Consider the following 23,429-nt stretch of genomic DNA (forward strand, 5'->3'; position numbering starts at 1 on the left):
GCATGGTTGACCAGTGACAATTAGCTTTTAGCCACGGTAATCATCTGCGCCTACACACGCTGCGTGCATGTGCATAAAGCTGATCGTGTGTATTTTTATTTTTTACATAATTATAGCGGGCTGCTCAAGCTGCGTGTTAAATCAATATTTGGACATTGGCTACTGATGTCCACATGACACTCACTAATGATGTCCAGTCTGTATCGACACATTGACTAATGATGTCCACGACACATTGACTAATGATGTCCACGACACATCGAGTAGATGTCCAGCCTACATCGATTTATGTCCACACGACATTGCCAAAAGTTGCCCACATTTCACTGACTAATGATGCCAACACAACGTTAACTACTGATGTTGCCCACCCTATATCAACAAATGCCCACACAACATTGACTAATGATGTCCACACGACATTGACTAATGATGTCAACACTACGTTGACTAATGATGCCCACACGACATTGACTAATGATGTCAACACCCTTGCTCAACAAATACTGAGCCAAAAAAAAAAATCTACTGCCGCCTCGGGCTAAAATTGATGACGTGCACAGAGCATGATCAAAACCAAATTTTTCCACCAAAATGTCCATCACTACACCAATTAATTTGACTTTTTTTAAAGACGGATGCCACCGGTTAAAAAATTTGACAGATAATGAGGACAAATTATTATCAGTCGTCAACTAACTAAGCGAGTGAAGAACACACAGACGCAGTGGTCGTGTTAAACACTTGTTTTCATTCGACTCGAAGTTTCCAACGATTGCGACATACGAGTCTACCTTCGGCCAAACCAATTTTTGTTGAGAGATTTTCTAAAAAGAGTTTTTAAAATCCCGGCCAAATCAATGTCGTCTGCCACACGTGTGGCGGTCACATTGTTAGATGTGTATCATCAAGACTGAGGTTTTGGATGGTATTGTTGGCCATATGTCTTAATCGAGCGGGGTCTAAACTTAATCTACGCCGGGCAAAAGTTAATCTTCCTAGGCATACAAATAAACAACTGGCTTATTGAGCATGAACTTGAAAGGGGCATATATATATATATATATATATATATATATATATATATATATATATATATATATATATATATATATATATATATATATATATATATATATCTGATCCAGCCTGACAGAACAAGACAAACTTACCAATCTTGAACGGCGTTGAACGACTCCTCGTTAGTGATGTCGTACATTAACAAAAACCCCATGGCGCCTCTGTAGTAGGCAGTGGTGATGGTTCGATATCGTTCTTGGCCCGCTGTGTCCTGAGGAAGGAACAGACACCGTTATCTTAAGAACCACAACGGCACTGGGGGTGGGGGAACAGACCGTTATTGTAAGAACCACAGCGGCCTTGGGGGGACGGGACTGTTCCAGTAACAAGCACATAGATAAGTCTATGTCGTCGACAAAGCGTTTCGTAGCTTTATTTAGCAGGCGTCGTTATGCTAACTCTTCTCTAATAGGTACCAGACCACGCCATAAAACTGACCCTCACTCTACCCTAACTTACGCGCCATAAAGGCAGAACAACCTCGCTCCAAAACTGTATTGCCTTGCCGGCGATCAAGCAAGAACTATATATCGCTATGTATGTACCTTTAAGAAGCAATGTGGTGCAGACTGACTTGCCCAACTAAAATGTCCCAACAGAATACTTTTAATTTCACACACCCCCACCTAGTCATCCGATTAAATATAAAACAGTCAACATCAACAAGAGCTCAAAGCATACGACGGGTATGCGGTTAGATTGTGGACTAGTGTTTGAAAATATACATATGTGTAGTCATCCAAGAGAAGGACATCACTACCACCAGTACAGCACTAAATGTAACAATCAATGCGAAAGTACTGTGTCATAAGAAATTCAATAAGTTACGTATCGACTTTTCTTCCACTTCAGAATTTAATTATTTATTTTTTAAACAAAAAAAAATGCAACAAAAGGTCATTGGCTTTTTTTTCCCGAACCACATTAGATGTCTTTAGTACGCGTAACTGTTGTTTTTTTTAAAACCTAGAATGAGACCAAGAATGAGACCTCTGTTATTTTAAAATCTTGGCAGTCGTAAGTGTAGGAACTCACGAAATGGGTTTACTTGGGCTAAGTGTAGGGTGTGTAAAAGTGTGGGGTGTGTGAAAGTGTGGGGTGTGTGAAAGTGTAGGGTGTGTAAAAGTGTAGGGTGTGTGAAAGTGTGGGGTGTTTGAACGTGTGGGGTGTGTGAAAGTGTGGGGTGTGTGAAAGTGTGGGGTGTGTGAAAGTGTGGGGTGTGTGAAAGTGTGGGGTGTGTGAAAGTGTGGGGTGTGTGAAAGTGTGGGGTGTGTGAAAGTGTGGGGTGTGTGAAAGTGTGGGGTGTTTGAACGTGTGGGGTGTGTGAAAGTGTGGGGTGTGTGAAAGTGTGGGGTGTGTAAAAGTGTAGGGTGTGTGAAAGTGTGGGGTGTGTGAAAGTGTGGGGTGTGTGAACGTGTGGGGTGTGTGAAAGTTTGGGGTGTGTGAAAGTGTGGGGTGTGTGAAAATGTGGGGTGTATGAAAGTCTAAGGTGTGTAAAAGTGTGGGGAAGGTATTGTGTAAGTCATCAGGTCGTGCGGTGTAAACACGAATCAATACAAAACGATCTGCAGAGGTCGAGACAGACATTATATGGGGTGGGGTGGGATAGGGGTGGAGTTGGGGATGTGGGGCGGGATGACGTATTGATTGGTCTGTAGAAGTGTATGGACTGAATTCTAATTATATATATATATATATATATATATATATATATATATATATATATATATATATATATATATATATATATATATATATATATATACACACACACAGACAGACAGACAGACAGACAGATAGATAGATAGATAGATAGATAGATAGATAGATAGATAGATAGATAGATAGATAGATAGATAGATAGATAGATTATATGTATGCGTGTGTATGTGTTGTGTATGTCTTGTGTATGGGTTGTGTGTTGTGTGTGTGTGTGTGCCCGCCCACCGAGCCATAAACACACGACCCCAGTACAATGTCACAATACAAAAAAGCGCATCTAGCCTTTCTGTCCTGCCATGATCTTTGACTTGTGCCAACTTCCGGTACAGCGAGGGGACCCGTTCACGTGACACATTAAACAGGGCCTATCAAAGGTCAATCTTTGGAGAATGTAATGTATCGCAATCTACTTGAACTTGGGCAATGCACACAGAATCAGAGGCGTAGCGAATGGGGGGGGGGGGGGGGGGGGGGGCATGGGGTACATATGTCCCCGGGCGCCGACCTCAGGGGGCGCCAAAATGGGTTGTAAAAACAAATTAAAATGTCATTTTAGCTTCATTTTTGCATTATAATAGTTTGAGGGGGGGGGTGCACATCGTAAGGTTTGACGGGGTGCGGGGTGCAAATCGAAAATTTGCTCCCGAGGGGGGCGCCAAAATGAAAGTTTGTCCCCGGGCGCCGGGAAGGGTCGCTACGCCTCTGCACAGAATCATCAAACTGCTATACGAGGTAGCAAGTAGAATCCACGAACTGCCCTACAAGGTAGCAAGTAGAATCCACAAGATGCCCTGCGAGGCCTCAAGTAGAATCCATGATATGTCCAATGAGACATACGCTCCCAACAAAAACATGTCCTGTCTATATATATCGACCACTTGAGGTTTTTCAAACACAAATCTGGGTTGAAATTAGATTGGAAGAGTAGAGAGAGGGGGACACTTCGTCTATATGTTTAAAAATAAAAGCACTATAAAAGGATCCCGATCGATGAAATATCGATTTTTTTCTTTTCCACAGAATCTCAGAGCTGGAACCTTGATTTCTGCCGCCATATTGTCTCCGACCCCCCCCCCCCCCTTTTCCAACACACCCTGGTGGAATTATAAAAGATGATGAATTTGTAGCACGCTAACATCCTGGCTCGGCTGTCCATTGCTTGACAGTCTGGTCAAATTAGAACTCTTTAGTAGGAAGGGGGGGGGGTACATTCGTCAGCTGGTGGGCGAGGCGAAGGGGAGGTAATGGAAGAGTTGAAGAGAGGAAAGAGGCAGGAGAGCAATGGATCTGCTATTGTCGTGCGGTCTACAGGCCTGCGATTGTATCAGCCACTCTAGCGAAAGGTAAACATTAGCTCGACGCCACTGCATCACTGTCAGCTGCAACAACAGCCACCTTACAACCCTCTACAAACACTCTCAACACAAACCCGACAAAACACAACAGCTCAAACCTGTACACAAACACACGTACACACTAACATGTACGGACACAGCTACTGGCCAGTGTACTCCCTGTGGCCGGAGATCAATGCTTCAAATATTTGAACACTATACGCGGCTATCGATTAGCCTCCCTTTCCCCACCGCCACTCCTTTAATGGGAATTAACTGTAGCGGAAAGACGTCATCAAGTTATTTTTAGCGAGACCCACTCACAAGCATGAATGGAGGTCCGGGGTGGGGCCGAGTGGAGGGGTGATGTTCTCACGCGAACACACATACAGCAATAGAAAGACATTTTATTTATTTATTGTTCCAGATTAAGAAATTACAAGGCGCTTTGCGTTGGTTGGGTTTTTTTTCAAGGTTCGACGTCTTTTACTGGGTGGGTCAACATATTGCCAAGTGTTTACACAGACTGACCAGCGGGCCAAAAGAAAGACCCAACGCGTTAACAAATTGACCAACGTATCCATATACTGACCAACGCATCAACTGACCACCGTGTCAACACACTGACCAACGTGTCCAGCTGAGCTGCGTGACACTCCCCAGAAAAAAAAATATTGTGCTGATCTCTTGGCTTATTACTGCTGACTAAGCTCAGCCAATCGATCTTCCACCCTTATCCAGAGACAGAAATTATATTTACGCTGTGTACATTTCTTGCTTGCTTTGTGAAATCCCTACAAAACTAACCAGCACAAAGTGCATCGTATTTCTAACGAGCCACGCCCACCTCACACATCCGCAAAGACAAACGACTCGGGTCAGTGTAACTACCGACAGTTAGGATTAACTACCGACAGTTAGGATTAACTGCCGGCAGTTTGAATTAACGGCCGATGCTCCGTTCTTTTATTCCCTGCTCTGACGTCACGACGCCGGCACTACTCCCACGACACGGGGCTATTTTTAGCCCCACGAGAAGATGGCGTCAATCAATACCCTGGCCGGCCGCAGGGGAATTGGATGCTATGTCACTTGAAAAGCTGGACATTAAGATTTCTAATTACTGCTGGCGGGGGAGGGGTGGGGGTGGGGTGGCAGAGAATTATGCCGGCCATAAATAGAATTATATTTTACTTTCTGGAGGTCTAAGCAGATAATATGAGGAAGGAAAGGGCTGGCGGTGGTGTGATAAATATGATGGAGGAAATCATCGCCAGGAATAACTGGCAGATTGAGACGAGGTAGGGGTGAGAGTGGGTGGGGTTGGGTTGTTGTATAACATTTACAGCTGATCGTTTGGGGTGGGGGTGTGAGTGGGGGGGGGGGTGTTTTATAACATTTACAGCTGGTCGTTTGGGGTGGGGTGGGGGGTTGTTGTATAACATTTACAGCTGGTCTTTTGGGGTGGGAGAGGGGGGGGGGAATAAACAAAAGGCCCTTGTGTTCTGAGGGACATTAGGATGAAGAGCTAACGATTAGTACAAGAATATACGCTAAAATATAACCGACACGACTGTAAAAAGAATTCGCTCCGGCTAGAAGCGCGTCATATTACTTCAGTTATTTGAATCGCCTCCAAAAATGGGAAAGAGAAGCTGAAATTAACGTCTCGCATGCAAGGGCAGTGACTCTTTTAAACAGGGAAGTTAACTCGATCCAGTAACAACTTAAAATAGATAACCTATTGTGACGTAATTAATGTCCCAAACTGAAACACATCTACTACAGTTTTTAAAGACTATTCGATTTCATTCCAATAATAGAAAAACTGTTAGAATATGTTTATGTGTCTCTTACAAACACACCCATGCAAGACTTTAAAAGACTCAAGGAATTAAATACTAGGTGGCGCTGGCCGATAGGAGTTCATCTAAGAAAGGCAAGTTGAAATGCCGCCTTTATCTTCCTAATAGAATAACAAATAAAACTGACAGACTTCTTTTAAAATAACGGATTTTCTTCACTAAAATGTGGCTGATTTTTTTTTCAACATATCTTCTTGGCCACAAGGTACAACGACGACATGAACAAATATGGCAGATATTCACAAGTTCACGTAAATAGTTCTCCAGTTTGCGTGCAATGAGGCAGATATTTCTCCAGTTCATGCGCACCTACGACACATATTTCTCAAGTTGATGGCAACGAAATGAAATCACTAATTCAATCAATAACCTGCACACTGGTGACATGTCAATCTTGTCCTACAATCCACACCTTTAGCCCATCACGTGACAAGACATCACACTGTTATCACGTGACAAGACATCACACTGTTATCACGTGACAAGACATCACACTGTTATCACGTGACAAGACATCACACTGTTATCATGTGACAAGACATCACACTGTTATCACGTGACAAGACATCACACTGTTATCACGTGACAAGACATCACACAGTTATCATCACGTGACAAGACATCACACTGTTATCACGTGACAAGACATCACACTGTTATCACATGACAAGACATCACACTGTTATCACGTGACAAGACATCACACTGTTATCACGTGACAAGACATCACACTGTTATCACATGACAAGACATCACAATGTTATCACGTGACAAGACATCACACTGTTATCACGTGACAAGACATCACACTGTTATCACGTCACAAGACATCACACTGTTATCACGTGACAAGACATCACACTGTTATCATGTGACAAGACATCACACTGTTATCACGTGACAAGACATCACACTGTTATCATCACGTGACAAGACATCACACTGTTATCATCACGTGACTAGACATCACACTTTTATCACTTGACAAAACATCACACTGTTGTCACGTGACCAGACATCACACTGGCATAGTTCCACAGATAAGAGCTATCCCAGCATGCACCATCGTGTATGCCCGTCTGGCAGAAATCTATAACCCCGGCCCTCTAGATCGATCGTCTCAAGACAACCGGACCTAGCGGGCCGACAACCGGACCTAGCGGGCCGACCACCGGACCTAACGGGGCGACAACCCCGAACGCCCCTGACATCCATGACCTTAAGCCTTAACATGTCGGCTATATGCTGCACGTGCATTCAAGAACCGAAAGTGCAAACACAAACCTCTAAATAGGACTTTTTTTATATATAAAAAATAAAGTCAATTTAAAAAGTTATTCGGCCGAGAAGATTCTAGTTGAGGACTGTTGAAAATGGAAGCAAGCGCTGTGAGTTTTATAAGGGCCCTCATATAGAGAGCACACCCCTAATCTAGTCCGATGGAGAAGTCTAGTTGGAGGACAGCAACACTGACACTGACAATAAAAGAACACTGACATGACAAGAGAACAATGGCAATGACAAGAACAACACTGACAATGACATGAGAACACTGACAATGACATGAGAACACTGACAATGACATGAGAACACTGACAATGACATGAGAACACTGACAATGACATGACAACACTGACAATGACAGGAACAACACTGACAATGACAGGAAGAACACTGACAATGACATGAGAACACTGACAATGACAGGAACAACATTGACAATGACAGGAAGAACACTGACAATGACAGGTAGAACACTGAGCTGACAACTGCCATAGACCAAGAACAAAGACTACAAAGCACGAACACATACACGGTGTAAGTAAAGTAATCGAATTCTGCCCTACCCGTCCCAACCTTGTCTGTCCCAATTGAACTCTAATATAAAATCAATACCAGTGAGAAATGCTTTTACGTGTTCGATAATGATGATGTTGCTTTACCGCACTGTCTCTTCATAGTATACGATTTTTTAATGGCGGTCGGCCTGTATAGTTTTAACGAACTAGATTTAGTTAAAATATTTAGGCTTTGTTGACCGCCACTTGGGGCAGTCAAACAACAACAACAACGGTCGATAATAACGGTCTGGCTTGTTGCAACAAAAGGTCTAGCTAGCTGCAGCAAAAATCTGGTTAGTTGCGACAAAACTCTGGCTGGCAGCAAGAAACGTTTAGCTTCAGCAATTTACTTGTTACAACATTAAGTCGCTTACCAACAAGTTTCACCATTTATTCCACCATTCCCTCCATCCCCAACTTTCCCCAAAGAAAGCCAACCAACAAGTCATACCATTTATTCCCCCATTCCCCCCATCCCCAACTTTCCCCAAAGAAAGCCAACCAACAAGTCATACCTTTTATTCCCCCATTCCCTCCATCCCCAACTTTCCCTAAAGCAAGCCAACCAACAAGTCCCACCATGTATTTCCCCATTCCCTCATCCCCAAAGAAAGCCAACCAACAAGTCCTACCTTTTATTCCCATATTCCCTCCATCCCCAACTTTCCCCAAATAAAGCCAACCAACAACTAAACAAATCCCGAAGCCAGGAGAGGTGGGGAGGGAGGGGAGAGATTTATTTAATTTGCTTCAATCGATAGAACTGGCGTTTTGCGGGCCCAAAAAAGGAAACACACGATGGAGTGGGGGATTAAAGGGGACGGTTGGGGGGGGGGGGGCGCTTTGATCCAACGCTAGGAAGCCATCGAAAATTAGTTGTTGATATACGAGTGGGCTCGAGCATATAAAGAGCTGTAATCAGATAGGCTAATGTACACAAGGACTGTTAAAGACAAGGGTTCGTGTAGGCTAGGGGTCAAAGAAGAGTTCAATGGCAAAGATTTTTTTATATAAAAAAAATATTTCCGGAACATTTCGTTTGATACCGTCTCATGTTTACTGGTACCGAGGCTAAAGCCTAGAAATATTGGTGGGGAAAAGCTTGAATTTGTACGCTTATGCCATCAAGTTTTCTACATTTTACAATGTTAGGGACTTGGATAGTACGGCAGGAATTGAGGATACATAGGATGTTTGGGCTAGGGATTGACTAAACCCAACCCACCCGGGCCTCGAAAAGCGATCAATGATACAAAAAGTAAAGTTCCCTTTTCGAACCTGACGGCCAACGAGGCAGATGAAGTAGAGCACCTGTTTATGTGACCTCGGGATAGTGTGGTCAGCAAGATGCCCAGCTGCCTTTACTTTCCCAACTGTAAGTCAGAGTTGGGTGGACACAGTGACGTGCTACGACTCTAGCCAGGGACCCGAATTCGCGATTTTCGGGTTAGCAGTCGAACGCTCTACAATTCAACCACGCCGTCCCTAATCATCGATACATCATATCCATCAATTAAAACAAGACTGGTATCGATCTTCGTATCGAACACGTCCCCTGTCAGACACCAGCCACTACCCGGGGTCGATTCCCCCCCCCCCCCCCCCCTCTACCCCTAGGTCCGACTCGGACAAAAGCCCTGGCCTTTTAACAGAGTACAGAGCAGTTAAGCGCTTTTTCACGTTCTTAGCCTTTCATGCACTTCCATAACGAGGTATGCGATTCACTGCGGCACTCGGCCCGGCTACACAGTCTCCCGCTAGGGTGAGCCGGTGTGTAGAGGGGAGGGGGGGGGGAATGGAGAAACACAAAATGTCAATAATAATTGATTTGCGCCGCCTGTCTTGCGGTCCGCTCCATGCAACCAGCCGTAAATAAATCAAACACGATTACAGTTAAAACCACTTCATAGCCGGAAATGCAAAACAGCTATGCATGTCTTTTAACAAAGGTTCCATAACAAACACACACAAAACCCCGCAAAGTATCGCTTACTTCCGCAGTCTACTTGCACGTGAGGTCAACAGACAGGAGCAGCCGTCAATGTCGGTCAACCACTTGATACAAGGGTATCATCTATCTGGACACGGTTAGACCTAGAGTAGGGGAGGCTATTGATTTCCGATTCGATAGACCTAAAAATAACCACTCCGCACATTATGTAAGATCCATAATTCATGGCCAGTTGCTACCACAGTTCTGGTTCTTGACTACCAGCCTTCAGATTCTAGCAAACATTTACTGACTTAGTAGGCAAGGATCAACGGATTTCTTGTTGACTTTATATATATATATATATATATATATATAATATATATATATATATATATATATATATATATATATATATATATATATATATATATATATATATATATATAAATTCAGAGCTTCCATCAGACTCCCCGAGCAGAGGCCCACCCAATGTTTACCGACCCCCCCCCCCCCCCTACCGAGTAGAGGCCCTCCCAACACATTTTGGAGGCTGTATCGATTTTCTGGCGCCTTTAGACCAGTCTGTTGGTGGGATGGGTTTTTTCTTTTCCCTCGAACTTGTACACACCACACAAAATTGACAGGGTGTGTGTGTGGGGGGGGGGGTGGGACTGAATGACGATAGCAACTAGTACGACTACACAAATCAAACCAGATTTATGTACAACTCAACCATGCCGACAACTTGGAGCCCGTTACATGTCAGACTAACCAAGAAACAACTGTGACTCCCCCTCCCCCCCCCCCCCACACACACACATACATTAGTTGGATGCCAGACTGACCAACCTGTACTGACCTGTAGGCTACTGTTCTAATTGAATGACACGGTGTGCCTTGGTACCAACTGACGTGTCTAGAAGCATACTGAATCCAATACGGTGGTTAACACAAATCAAGATATATGAATGCTATAGTCCCATTCATTGGTTGACATTTTCTAATTGTATTTCTAAATATCTTTATTTTTATAGCAAGCGCAACCTGGGTTTTCTTAATTTTGTTCAATGTGATACCTAATCTAAAAGTTGTATGGTTAGCTAAATGATACCTAATCTTAAAGTTGTATGGTTAGCTAAATGATACCTAATTTTAAAGTTGTGTGGTCAACAAAATAATACCTAATCTTAACGTTGTGTGGTCAGCAAAATGATACCTAATCTTAACGTTGTGTGGTCAGCAAAATGATACCTAATCTTAAAGTTGTGTGGTCAGCAAAATGATACCTAATCTTAAAGTTGTGTGGTCAGCAAAATTACCAATAATATAGGCGCTACCGTTATTTTTTGTTTTCTTGTTTTGTATCTCGTCGCCATATTTTTGGTATTTTTTTTATTTATTTTTTTTGGTAGTCATACAAATTTAATGGCTTAGAAAACTTCACATATTATCTCAAAAATGGATCTGGTCGATTCTTTCTCATGACAAATTCAATCTTTCTGCGCATTTCAGAATCATAAATTTTCCGACATCTTTCACAGGTCGACTTCTTTTAAGAAATGGTTTCTCATATCTTTCTTTTCTTTTGAAATCAGAGAAAAAATGTTCCTTTCTCAGAATATTATCCAAAAGTCTGTATGCTGGTTCTATGTCATTATTTTTTACAAGTACAGTTCTTGCTATAAAGCGCAAATGTTTTGAGGTCATTTTAAAAATATTTGTCAGGCCTAGTTCAGATGGGGAAGGTTGAAGAAAATCATATTTTTGGTAATAATAATTACAAACATGAATACATGCTACTAAATGTAGTTAAAGTAATTTTTAAACATCTCTAAACATTTGTTTTTTTTAATTTAGCTACGGTTTATCCATTTTAATTAGAGTATAGATATTTTGTACTATTATTCTAAAATAACTGCAGATAAAAAAATGGTTTCACTAGGGATTTAAAAATATGTTACGCAAAATAATTATTTGAATCATTTTATTACTATTCAACTATCAATATTTTTTACTATAAGAAACACAATTGGAAATTCTCCCCCTTGGTTAGTATGAATTTATAAATGGGAAGTAACTTTAACATACAAAAAAAGCAATTATTGTATGTTACTTATATTTAACTCAAAACAAGATTATATTCTATCAATTATTTTATCTTTTTATATCTAAGTGGCTAAATGCTTTTAAAATAGGTTACTAGAAGCTATATATTTGCTAATTTGCTATTTTTAGCCACCATAAATTTTAGTTGCATGTTGTTGGTTTTTTTTTTACTTTTAATTACATTTCTTTGAAATTTTTCGATCCCCCCCCCCTCCCACCAGCAGGGGGTTACACGGGTTTCATTTTGAAAACCTGTGATCTAAAGTTGTGTTTACCTACATTTGGGATCATTTCATAGAGTGCTACGTTCCCATATAATAAGGAACATACCCAAATAAATAAAGGCTGTAAACTGTATAATCCCAGGAGTCAAATCGATTGAAGAAATTAAAATCTTATCAAACGGATAATAAATTATGTCCAATTATGTCAATGTGTCTACATAGGTCTTTACCTCCCCTTCCTCAAAAAAACATAAATACTGTATGCATCGACATGGTTCTATATGACGGATTCGCAAAAGGCTTACATAGCTTTGCCCCTACCTCCCCCCCCCCCCCCACACACACACCAATAAACACAACCATCATACTAATTTGTCATCATAATTATATCCACCCCCCCCCCATTTCAAACTGGCTTCATGGCATTATCTTCACACCCCCCCCCATCAATACACAGCAACATCACGCCAGTGTGTCTTACATAGCTCAGTGTTCCCGCATACCTGTGTGTGCAGGATGAAGCGCTATCTGCCATCTGGCTTCATGTCATTATCTTTACACACAACCCTACCCCACCACAAACACCAATTATTCTAATACAACTATCGATTGGCGTGTGGAATCAATGAACCATGGATGAGTGACTCGAGTGCTCGTGCAGACAACAATAGCGTGGCTCTGGTTGCACGTGAGTGAGCCCCAACTCAGTCGTACAGGCATCGACAACTGGACACACCAGCAACAACATTTGTTAGACAACAAAACTGGATACACCAGCAACATTTGTTGGACAACCCCACTGGACACACCAACAACATTTGTTAGACAACCCCACTGGACACACCAGCAACATTTGTTAGACAACCCAACTACACCAACAACAACTTTTGTTAGACAACCCATCATTCAAGTCTCATTCTACAGTACAGGTTCAATACCGCAGCTTGTTTGTGTTCTGCATGCTCCTACACTGCTGGCGTTTCATGGAATAAAAGAAAGGTGCTGACCTTCTGACCCCACCCAGACCCAGTACAACACTGACAATACAGTTATGGATCTCAAACATCCTGCCTCATTGACCTTGTATTCTTAACGACTGGTAAAAAACTTTAAGCTACACTGAACATTGACAGCAACACTGACGCCTGTCACCAGATTTCAGTTCTACACTGACATAAAAATTCGACCCTCAAAATTATAAACGTATTTATGATTACATTTTTACTGAACTACCACCCAAACCAACCCCTGACCCCACACTACCCTCATCAAAAAATTAACTTGCAAATTTTCCTAGATACAATAACCCCTGTAGCACCCCCCCCATAAACACACACACACCGAAATACCCCCACCTCTAGCTGACGCTATACTAACACCAAAACAATACCCATTTCTGTAGTGTGACCCTCCACTAACCCCCAAAATTAAAAAAAAAACAACTCACCCATATCTGTAGCTTGACCCTCCACTAACCCCCCAAAAAAAACCAACTCACCCATATCTGTAGCTTGACCCTCCACTAACCCCCAGATAAAAAAAAAAAAACTCACCCATATCTGTAGCTTGACCCTCTTGTCCTGCCTGAAAACGGTCTTGACCTTGAAGTCGATGCCCACCGTACTGACAAAGGCCGACGTGAAGGAGTCGTCAGCGTAGCGGAACAAGAAAGACGTCTTGCCGACACTACTGTTGCCGATGATGAGGAGCTTGAACATGTAGTCGAAGTTCTGGTCGGCGGCATCCTTCTGCCACTTGGAATCGTTCGCTGAAGCCATCTGCAGAAACGACGGAGACCAGGTGATAGAGGTACAGGAGAAACGTTTAGGAGGGGGGTGGGGGTCATAGAATGGAAACTTTACCGAGACCAGGTGATAGAGGTACAGGAGAAACGTTTAGGTGGGGGATCATGGGATGGAAACTTTACTGAGGTAGGAGAAGGGTTTTTTGTACAATTTTATATAACAAAATTCTTGATATATTCCGTGATGATATTTGAGGCGCATTATAGAGTTAAAAGGTGAAGATATATAAGGAAATAAGTTGGACTTTAGAGACTTGACAAAACTAGATACAGTTACAGACATGACGAACGAATGGCTTTAGGCGTGACAGACAAAAATAGAACTACATACGTGATAGAACTGGAGACATGATTGAAAAAGAAAGTTGGAAGACGAAGTAATTGCTTATATTTTTTAGGTGGTAAAAAAAAATTCCAATGAGAGTTCCTGAATAAACTTTGAAATAACTTGATTACTTCATTCGTTAAGTCTATACTTTGGAAATGTAATGACTATCTATATTCTACAAAGATTATTTTTAAACATTAAAGCAATTAATGAATGGTTATTTTTAAATATTAAAATGTTTCTATAATTATACATAATTTAACTATACAAAGCTGAAACTTTATTTCTTATTTAATTAAAACTAGTTCTATTGCCAGTATAAAAAATTTTGTTTTAAATTATGTACATACAAATTCAAAAATTCATAACGTAGAACATAGAATTTTAACATAAAACATTAATTTTAAAAACAATCAATATCAAATGGTAACATCAAACAAAACACCGGGTATTTTGGTCAAGGGAACAAACTCTGCTGGTTTTTGGTCAAGGGAACTAACTATGCTGTGTTGGATCAAGGGAAAACATTGGATCAAAGAAACAAATTACGTTATGTTGCCTCAAGGGAACAAACTATGCTGTAATAAAATAAGGGAACAAACTACGTGGCTTTATTGAAGACAATGTTACTTTTGGTAAAGTAAAATGTCTTTAAACAAATGTTACTTTGGGTAAAGTAAAATGTCTTGAAACAAATGTTACTTTGGGTAAAGTAAAATGTCTTGAAGCAAATGTTACTTTGGGTAAAGTAAAATGTCTTGAAGCAAAGAAAAACAAAACTAACTAGGCTAACATCAAACGCTATCTAAGTTAATTATTCAATGCATATTTCAGGCATGAAAATCGATGAAACCGACGTTTGCTACACAAGCTGACGAAGCTTTTCCAATGTAGCAGGCATCGTTGTGGGGCTCATATATTTGATTATGTGCTATGTGAGCAGTTTACAGCACATATGTGAGCTGGTGCTACCGTGAGTAGTTTAAACGAAATGCATATGTATGTTCATAAAACAATATGTGAGTTGGTGATACCGTGAGTAGTTTAAACGAAATGCATATGTATGTTCATAAAACAATATGTGAGTTGGTGATACCGTTAGTTGTTAAAACGTAATGCATATGTATGTTCATAAAACAATATGTTAGTTGATGATACTGTTAGTTGTTAAAACCTTGATGCATATGTATGTTCATAAAACAATATGTTAGTTGATGATACTGTTAGTTGTTAAAACCTTGATGCATATGTATGTTCATAAAAAAATATTTTAGTTGATGATACTGTTTGTTAAAACCTTGATGCATATGTATGTTCATAAAACAATATGTGAGCTGGTGTAATATCATGTCACGTGAGAGAAAATGTCTACCCTAGCTTTAGTTGAGAAAATTTTAGCATTGTAAACGTCCCCGGCTATTGCCCGCATGTAAACATCAAAAGTTATTTTAAAATGGTAAACAATAACAATCAACGTTATATTACTTTTAAAAAAACTTTGTAAAAAGAACATCAAACTGAGAACAGAGAATATCAATAAACCGCTTACAAAGAAATGATGAGAGCCTTTTTCACCGAGTCAAATTTACCGCTATTGACTTATATATTTGAATATTCGGGGGGGGGGGGGGGGGGGGTAAGGTTAAAAAAGAGTGTGAGGAATACGCTATTTGCTATTTTTTACAGCAGGGGTTGGTGAAATTTTAAACAATCCACATTTAAACGAGGCTTTACAACCAAAAGCATTGCTCAATGGATTACCAATGTGCAAATCGCAGGGAATCAAACATTTTGGCATTATTTGGGGATTGTCAACGTAACTTCAAAAGTGTGGAATTTTTTACTTTTGTCGGTTGTTTGGCAATGTATGTTTTGGTGATAATTTGGGAAATTGATCCTTCGGCAATTTTTCAAGATTTTTTGATGATGATTTGGGGGATTTAACTTTGAGCGATTCTTTAATAATGGCCATTTTTTATTACTTTAATCTACGGCGTTTTTCAATGGGAGTTGAAAAGAAGCTCCCCACATAACATAATCAAGAACAAAGTGTTAAACGTATGTGAACAGAATGTTAAACTTATGTGAACAGAGTGTCAAACTTATGTGAGCTGCCCCTGTCGACTAACATACTTCTTTTTTTTCATCTTCGCCGCCGCCACCTCCCCCACCTGCATCAGTTCCTTCTGAGGCCTGGAGATGATGGGTTAAACATACAGACACGGTTAAACATGCGTCCACTGGTTTAACATACAGACACGGTTAAACATGCGTCCACTGGTTTAACATACAGACACGGTTAAACATGCGTCCACTGGTTTAACATACAGACACTGGTTTAACATACAGACACGGTTAAACATGCGTCCACTGGTTTAACATACAGACACTGGTTTAACATACAGACACGGTTAAACATGCGTCCACAGGTTAACATACAGACACTGGTTTAACATACAGACACTGGTTAAACATACGTCCACTGGTTTAACATACAGACAAGGTTAAACATGCATCCACTGGTTTAACATACAGACACGGTTAAACATGCGTCCACAGGTTAACATACAGACACTGGTTTAACATACAGACACTGGTTAAACATACGTCCACTGGTTTAACATACAGACACGGTTAAACATGCGTCCACTGGTTAAACATACAGGCACGGTTAAACATGCGTCCACTGGTTTAACATACAGACACAGGTTTAACAAACAGACACGATTAAACATGCGTCCACTGGTTTAACATACAGACACGGTTAAACAAGCGTCCACTGGTTTAACATACAGACACGGTTAAACAAGCGTCCACTGATTTAACATACAGACACGGTTAAACATGCGTCCACTGGTTTAACATACAGACACTGGTTTAACATACAGACACTGGTTAAACATACAGACACGGTTAAACATGCGTCCACTGGTTAACATACAGACACTGGTTTAACATACAGACACTGGTTTAACATGCGTTCACTGGTAAAATATACAGACACGGTTAAACATGCGTCCACTGGTTAACATACAGACACAGGTTTAACATACAGTCACTGGTTAAACATACGTCCACTGGTTTAAAATACAGACACGGTTAAACATGCGTCCACTGGTTAACATACGTCCACAGGTTAAACATGCGTCCACTGGTTTAACATACAGGCACTGGTTAAACATACGTCCACTGGTTTAACATACAGACACGGTTAAACATGCGTCCACTGGTTTACATAGAGTCGCTGGTTTAACATACATTCACAGGTTAAACATGCGTCCACTGGTTAAACATACAGTCAAAGTCTTACAATAGACACAGTTGGTCAAACATATTCTCTCATCTGACATCTTACCCAGCCCCAACAAGATCCCTACAGTTAACCCACCGATACAGGCGAGTTGTCGAGTTGATCAGAGATTTTGAACTTGTATAGATTCCCGGGCACAAGTCCACAGAACATGCTCTAGTCCAGCCATGACCGTCACTCACTATAGGGCTGGTAAGTAGGTCACCAACCAGTTCTACGGCTCAATAAAACCTGCATGAGCCTTAGAACTGGTTGGTGACCTACCTTACTAGCCCTATAGGCGAGTTGATCAGAGATTTTGAACTTGTACAGATTCCCGGGCACAAGTCTACAGAACATGTTCTAGTCTAGCCATGACCGTCACTCACTTTAGGCGAGTTGATCAGAGATGTTAAACATGTACAGATTCCCGGGCACAAGTCTACAGAACATGTTCTAGTCTAGCCATGACCGCCGGGTTATGGACTCGAGTCAATGAAAGTGGAGACTGCAGGGTTTAGTGCTGACAATGAGTGACAACACTATCTTCTCGTGCATCGAGGTCAAAGGGCAGATACACTCTACTTTAACTACCATATCGACCTTCACGGTCGAAAAGGACAATAGAGCCAAGAACGGAAACGTCGTTACCGATTCGTCGAATCAGAATGGTCCCAATTCGTCTAACTAGAAATATCCCGATTCGTCGAAACCACAGATTCGTTCACCATAACAAGTGATGTTGAAATTCGAAAAGCGAAGTAACAAATTATTATGAAACAATTTCAGCAAAGCGGACATAAACACAAAACAGTAAACAAAAAGTTAAATTTTCACTTATGCAAATTTCAAACAGAACAAGAATTTTTGTGTTGTGTAAAAGTAACAAGTGAACGGCCAACGAAAAGAAAACAAAAACAACCTCAGATGCATCTTCATCCTTTGGTTTCTTTTTTCCCATCCTGGAAATGAAAAGATGCAAATGTGTGAGGACACGTTTGACGGAGCACACACACAATCGCCGCAGTGGGGGGAGGGGGGGCGTGTTGGTGTTACCACAGACACACACGCATAGCCAAACATAAACATACACAGGACATATACACACATACAAGGACCAAAATCTGTGTTGACACATACACAGTGGTGTTTATAACAAGAAAGCCCAATTCAACCCCTTCCCCCCGAATCGACATTTGGATGGCAAGGCATAAAGTGAGTTCGGAGATTAAGACTATCCCTATTTTATTAAAACACCTCCCATGATACCAATAACACGACATCACTAGAATCTACTATCATTTAGATTAACTAGGCGTTGAGATTACACTTTAGGTGGGATGGGCACCAGGGTTTCTTTCAGACATCTCCCTTAGGGATTTCAGGAAGGAACCCTGGGTAACACAACTATTGCAGCTCTAATGAAGCTATCGTGCCATATATGGTAGTAACAAATGTGAAGAATGCTTTACACACCAGGCAAATATGGCGACCATCACCTGACGCCATAAGTCGCCAGGAGTGAAGCAGATGCACTCGGGATGTTGCAGTTAGTCGTTTAACACTCGGTGCATTACACATGCGTAATTGCGCATTCACAAAAGTGCTAAGCTTGACATAGCTGGTCAAAAGACACGACTTATTTGGTTAATGTTTTGTCACGACTAGAGTGGTAGGTTTCCTCCCGATTAGGATATTTGAGGCCTGTGATGGCGAGAATAGATTAATGTTGTGGACGCACACCGTCGCCTCTACCATCACTACCACAGCAACTACATCAGCAACTCTTACACCGTCGCCTCTACAATCACCATCACAGTAACACAACTCCCTACATCAACAACACTTACACCGTCGCATCTACCACCACCATCAAAGTAACACAACTACCGGCCTACATCAGCAACCTTTACACCGTCGCCTCTACCATCACTACTACAGCAACTACATCAGCAACTCTTACACCGTCGCCTCTACCATCACCATCACAGTAACACAGCTCCCTACATCAACAACACGTACACCGTCGCCTCTACCCTCAACACCAGTTACACAACTCCCTACATCAGCAACCTTTACACCGTCGCCTCTACCATCACCACCAGAGTAACACACTACATCAACAACACTTACACCGTCACCTCTAACATCAACACCACCGTAACACCACTCCCTACAACAACATCACTTACACCGTCGCCTCTACCATCACCACCACAGTAACACACTACATCAGCAACACTTCCACCGTCACCTCTACCACCACCACCACAGTAACACAACTCCCGTCCAAGACCTACAATTACTGGGCCCGTCAGGGTGGAAGTAATTGGTGTGTTGTGTCACCTGACTCCCGTAAAGCTGACGTTAGTTTACAAGCTGAGTGTAAAGTTAATGTAAGAATCGCGTTCCAGGAAAACAGTTTTAGCAGCACGCAAAGTTGAAGTTAACATTTTAACAAAAAAATGATTAGCTTTAAGGGTTTACGGGGTGGGGGGGGAGGGGTGGTAATTGAACAGAGGCAGATGAAATAGCATCTTAAATTATTAAAACGCGTTTAAAAAAGAAAGAAAAACCCGGATATAACAGCCCCGTGTTTTGGTGGGCGAGGTTGGGGTATAGATTACCAGTGCTGTAACTGGACATGCAGTCTTCGCTGATTGGTGACTTCAGTTTTATGTTTTTAGACGAACTAGCTTTGGTGCCCAGGGGTCAAACAATGCATTAGAGATTGGGTTCTCAATGACCGGTGTACACACACAATCCGACAAGATAAAAACAGCAAGAATACGGGATGATAAGATAAGTGGAGTAGGTCAGGGTGGACACTGACCAGGCGACACCAACTCGATACAGTACAGATGAACACAATACCTAGTTTACACACTGGGCAGAAAACATCAAAGGCGAGCTACACGCTATGCCTTGTTGCAATCAAAATGTGTTGACCCTATGTGTGTTGTAGTTGTCTGTGCTGTCCTGTATGTGTTGTTTTTGTCTGTGTTGTGCCTTTGAGTATGTGTTGTCCTGTATGCGTTGTTTTTGTCTGTGCTGTGCCTTTGAGTATGTGTTATCCTGTATGTGCTGTTTTTGTATGTGTTGTGCCTTTGAATATGTGTTATCCTGTATGTGCTGTTTTTGTCTGTGTTGTGCCTTTGAGTATGTGTTGTCCTATATGTGTTGTTTTTGTCTGTGCTGTGCCTTTGAGTATGTGTTGTCCTATATGTGTTGTTTTTGTCTGTGTTGTGCCTTTGAGTATGTGTTGTCCTATATGTGTTGTTTTTGTCTGTGCTGTGCCTTTGAGTATGTGTTGTCCTATATGTGTTGTTTTTGTATGTGTTGTGCCTTTGAGTATGTGTTGTCCTATATCAACTATATGTGTTGTTTTTGTCTGTGCTGTGTGTGTAGCTTAACTTAACCAATACACTGTCTTTACTTAACACAGCTGAGTTGTCTTAATACTTATTTATTGTGCTTTACTTTGATAAGAGAAAAAAATCAATCATGATCCGTACACAACAAAAGCGTGTGCCGTGTACATTTTACTATACCTACAAGTTGTGTGTGTCGTCGTCGTCCTCTCCCCCCCCCCCCCCACTGACACGCAAATTGTACAAGGTGTGTGCGCCCCTCCCACCCCTGCCAGAAAGACGTGTCCCCCACGAAGATTACATGGTGTGTATCCCCCCTCCACCCCACCAAAAAAGATGTTCCTATGAAGATTGCACAGAGTGCATCCCCCCTCCACCCCACTGTGAAAGACGTGACTACCATGTAGATTGAACAGGGTGTGTGCATCCATCCACCCCACTGTGAAAGACGTGTCTACCATGTAGATTGAACAGGGTGTGTGCATCCATCCACCCCACTGTGAAAGACGTGACTACCATGTAGATTGAACAGGGTGTGTGCATCCATCCACCCCACTGTGAAAGACGTGTCTACCATGTAGATTGAACAGGGTGTGTGCATCCATCCACCCCACTGTGAAAGACGTGACTACCATGTAGATTGAACAGGGTGTGTGCATCCATCCACCCCACTGTGAAAGACGTGTCTACCATGTAGATTGAACAGGGTGTGTGCCCCCCTCCACCCCACTATGAAAGACGTGTCTACCATGTAGATTGAACAGGGTGTGTGCCCCCCTCCACCCCACTATGAAAGACGTGTCTACCATGTAGATTGAACAGGGTGTGTGCCCCCCTCCACCCCACTATGAAAGACGTGACTACCATGTAGATTGAACAGGGTGTGTGCCCCCCTCCACCCCACTATGAAAGACGTGACTACTATGTAGATTGAACAAGGTGTGTGCCCCCCTCCACCCCACTATGAAAGACGTGACTACCATGTAGATTGAACAGGGTGTGTGCCCCCCTCCACCCCACTATGAAAGACGTGTCTACCATGTAGATTGAACAGGGTGTGTGCCCCCCTCCACCCCACTATGAAAGACGTGTCTACCATGTAGATTGAACAGGATGTGTGCCCCCCTCCACCCCACTAGGAAAGACGTGTCTCCCATGTAGATGGGACAGGGTGTGTGCCCCCCTCCACCCCACTATGAAAGACGTGACTACCATGTAGATTGAACAGGATGTGTGCCCCCCTCCACCCCACTAGGAAAGACGTGTCTACCATGTAGATTGAACAGGGTGTGTGCCCCCCTCCACCCCACTAGGAAAGACGTATCTACCATGTAGATTGAACAGGGTGTGTGCCCCCCTCCACCCCACTAGGAAAGACGTGACTACCATGTAGATTGAACAGGGTGTGTGCCCCCCTCCACCCCACTATGAAAGACGTGACTACCATGTAGATTGAACAGGGTGTGTGCCCCCCTCCACCCCACTATGAAAGACGTGACTACCATGTAGATTGAACAGGGTGTATACCCCCCTCCACCCCACTATGAAAGACGTGACTACCATGTAGATTGAACAGGGTGTGTGCCCCCCTCCACCCCACTATGAAAGACGTGACTACCATGTAGATTGAACAGGGTGTGTGCCCCCCTCCACCCCACTATGAAAGACGTGACTACCATGTAGATTGAACAGGGTGTGTGCCCCCCTCCACCCCACTATGAAAGACGTGACTACCATGTAGATTGAACAGGGTGTGTGCCCCCCTCCACCCCACTATGAAAGACGTGACTACCATGTAGATTGAACAGGGTGTGTGCCCCCCTCCACCCCACTATGAAAGACGTGACTACCATGTAGATTGAACAGGGTGTGTGCATCCATCCACCCCACTGTGAAAGACGTGTCTACCATGTAGATTGAACAGGGTGTGTGCATCCATCCACCCCACTGTGAAAGACGTGTCTACCATGTAGATTGAACAGGGTGTGTGCATCCATCCACCCCACTGTGAAAGACGTGTCTACCATGTAGATTGAACAGGGTGTGTGCATCCATCCACCCCACTGTGAAAGACGTGTCTACCATGTAGATTGAACAGGGTGTGTGCATCCATCCACCCCACTGTGAAAGACGTGTCTACCATGTAGATTGAACAGGGTGTGTGCATCCATCCACCCCACTGTGAAAGACGTGTCTACCATGTAGATTGAACAGGGTGTGTGCATCCATCCACCCCACTGTGAAAGACGTGTCTACCATGTAGATTGAACAGGGTGTGTGCATCCATCCACCCCACTGTGAAAGACGTGTCTACCATGTAGATTGAACAGGGTGTGTGCATCCATCCACCCCACTGTGAAAGACGTGTCTACCATGTAGATTGAACAGGGTGTGTGCATCCATCCACCCCACTGTGAAAGACGTGACTACCATGTAGATTGAACAGGGTGTGTGCCCCCCTCCACCCCACTGTGAAAGACGTGACTACCATGTAGATTGAACAGGGTGTGTGCATCCATCCACCCCACTGTG

At 42.5% G+C, this 23,429-nt stretch overlaps 1 protein-coding gene across 9 annotated transcripts in view; it reads right to left on the bottom strand.

Moving 5' to 3' along the window:
• Positions 1-23,429, bottom strand: part of LOC131930434 (ras-related protein Rab-3) — a 63,694-nt gene that overhangs the window by 15,596 nt on the left and 24,669 nt on the right. For 5 of the 9 annotated variants that reach the window (XM_059286919.1, XM_059286920.1, XM_059286917.1 and 2 more), the window contains 2 exons: positions 13,659-13,883; positions 1,173-1,291 (listed from right to left, as the gene is read on the bottom strand). In XM_059286919.1, the coding sequence (XP_059142902.1) occupies positions 1,173-1,291; positions 13,659-13,883 (344 nt within the window). Of the gene's footprint in view, positions 1-1,172; positions 1,292-13,658; positions 13,884-16,370; positions 16,431-18,448; positions 18,489-23,429 lie in introns of all 9 variants that reach the window. The other 4 variants (XM_059286912.1, XM_059286914.1, XM_059286913.1 and 1 more) reach the window with 1 other exon arrangement.

The sequence above is a fragment of the Physella acuta genome, unplaced genomic scaffold (assembly GCF_028476545.2).
Source record: "Physella acuta isolate Inbredline_101_S28 unplaced genomic scaffold, ASM2847654v3 ptg001776l, whole genome shotgun sequence".
NCBI classification, from domain to species: domain Eukaryota; kingdom Metazoa; phylum Mollusca; class Gastropoda; family Physidae; genus Physella; species Physella acuta.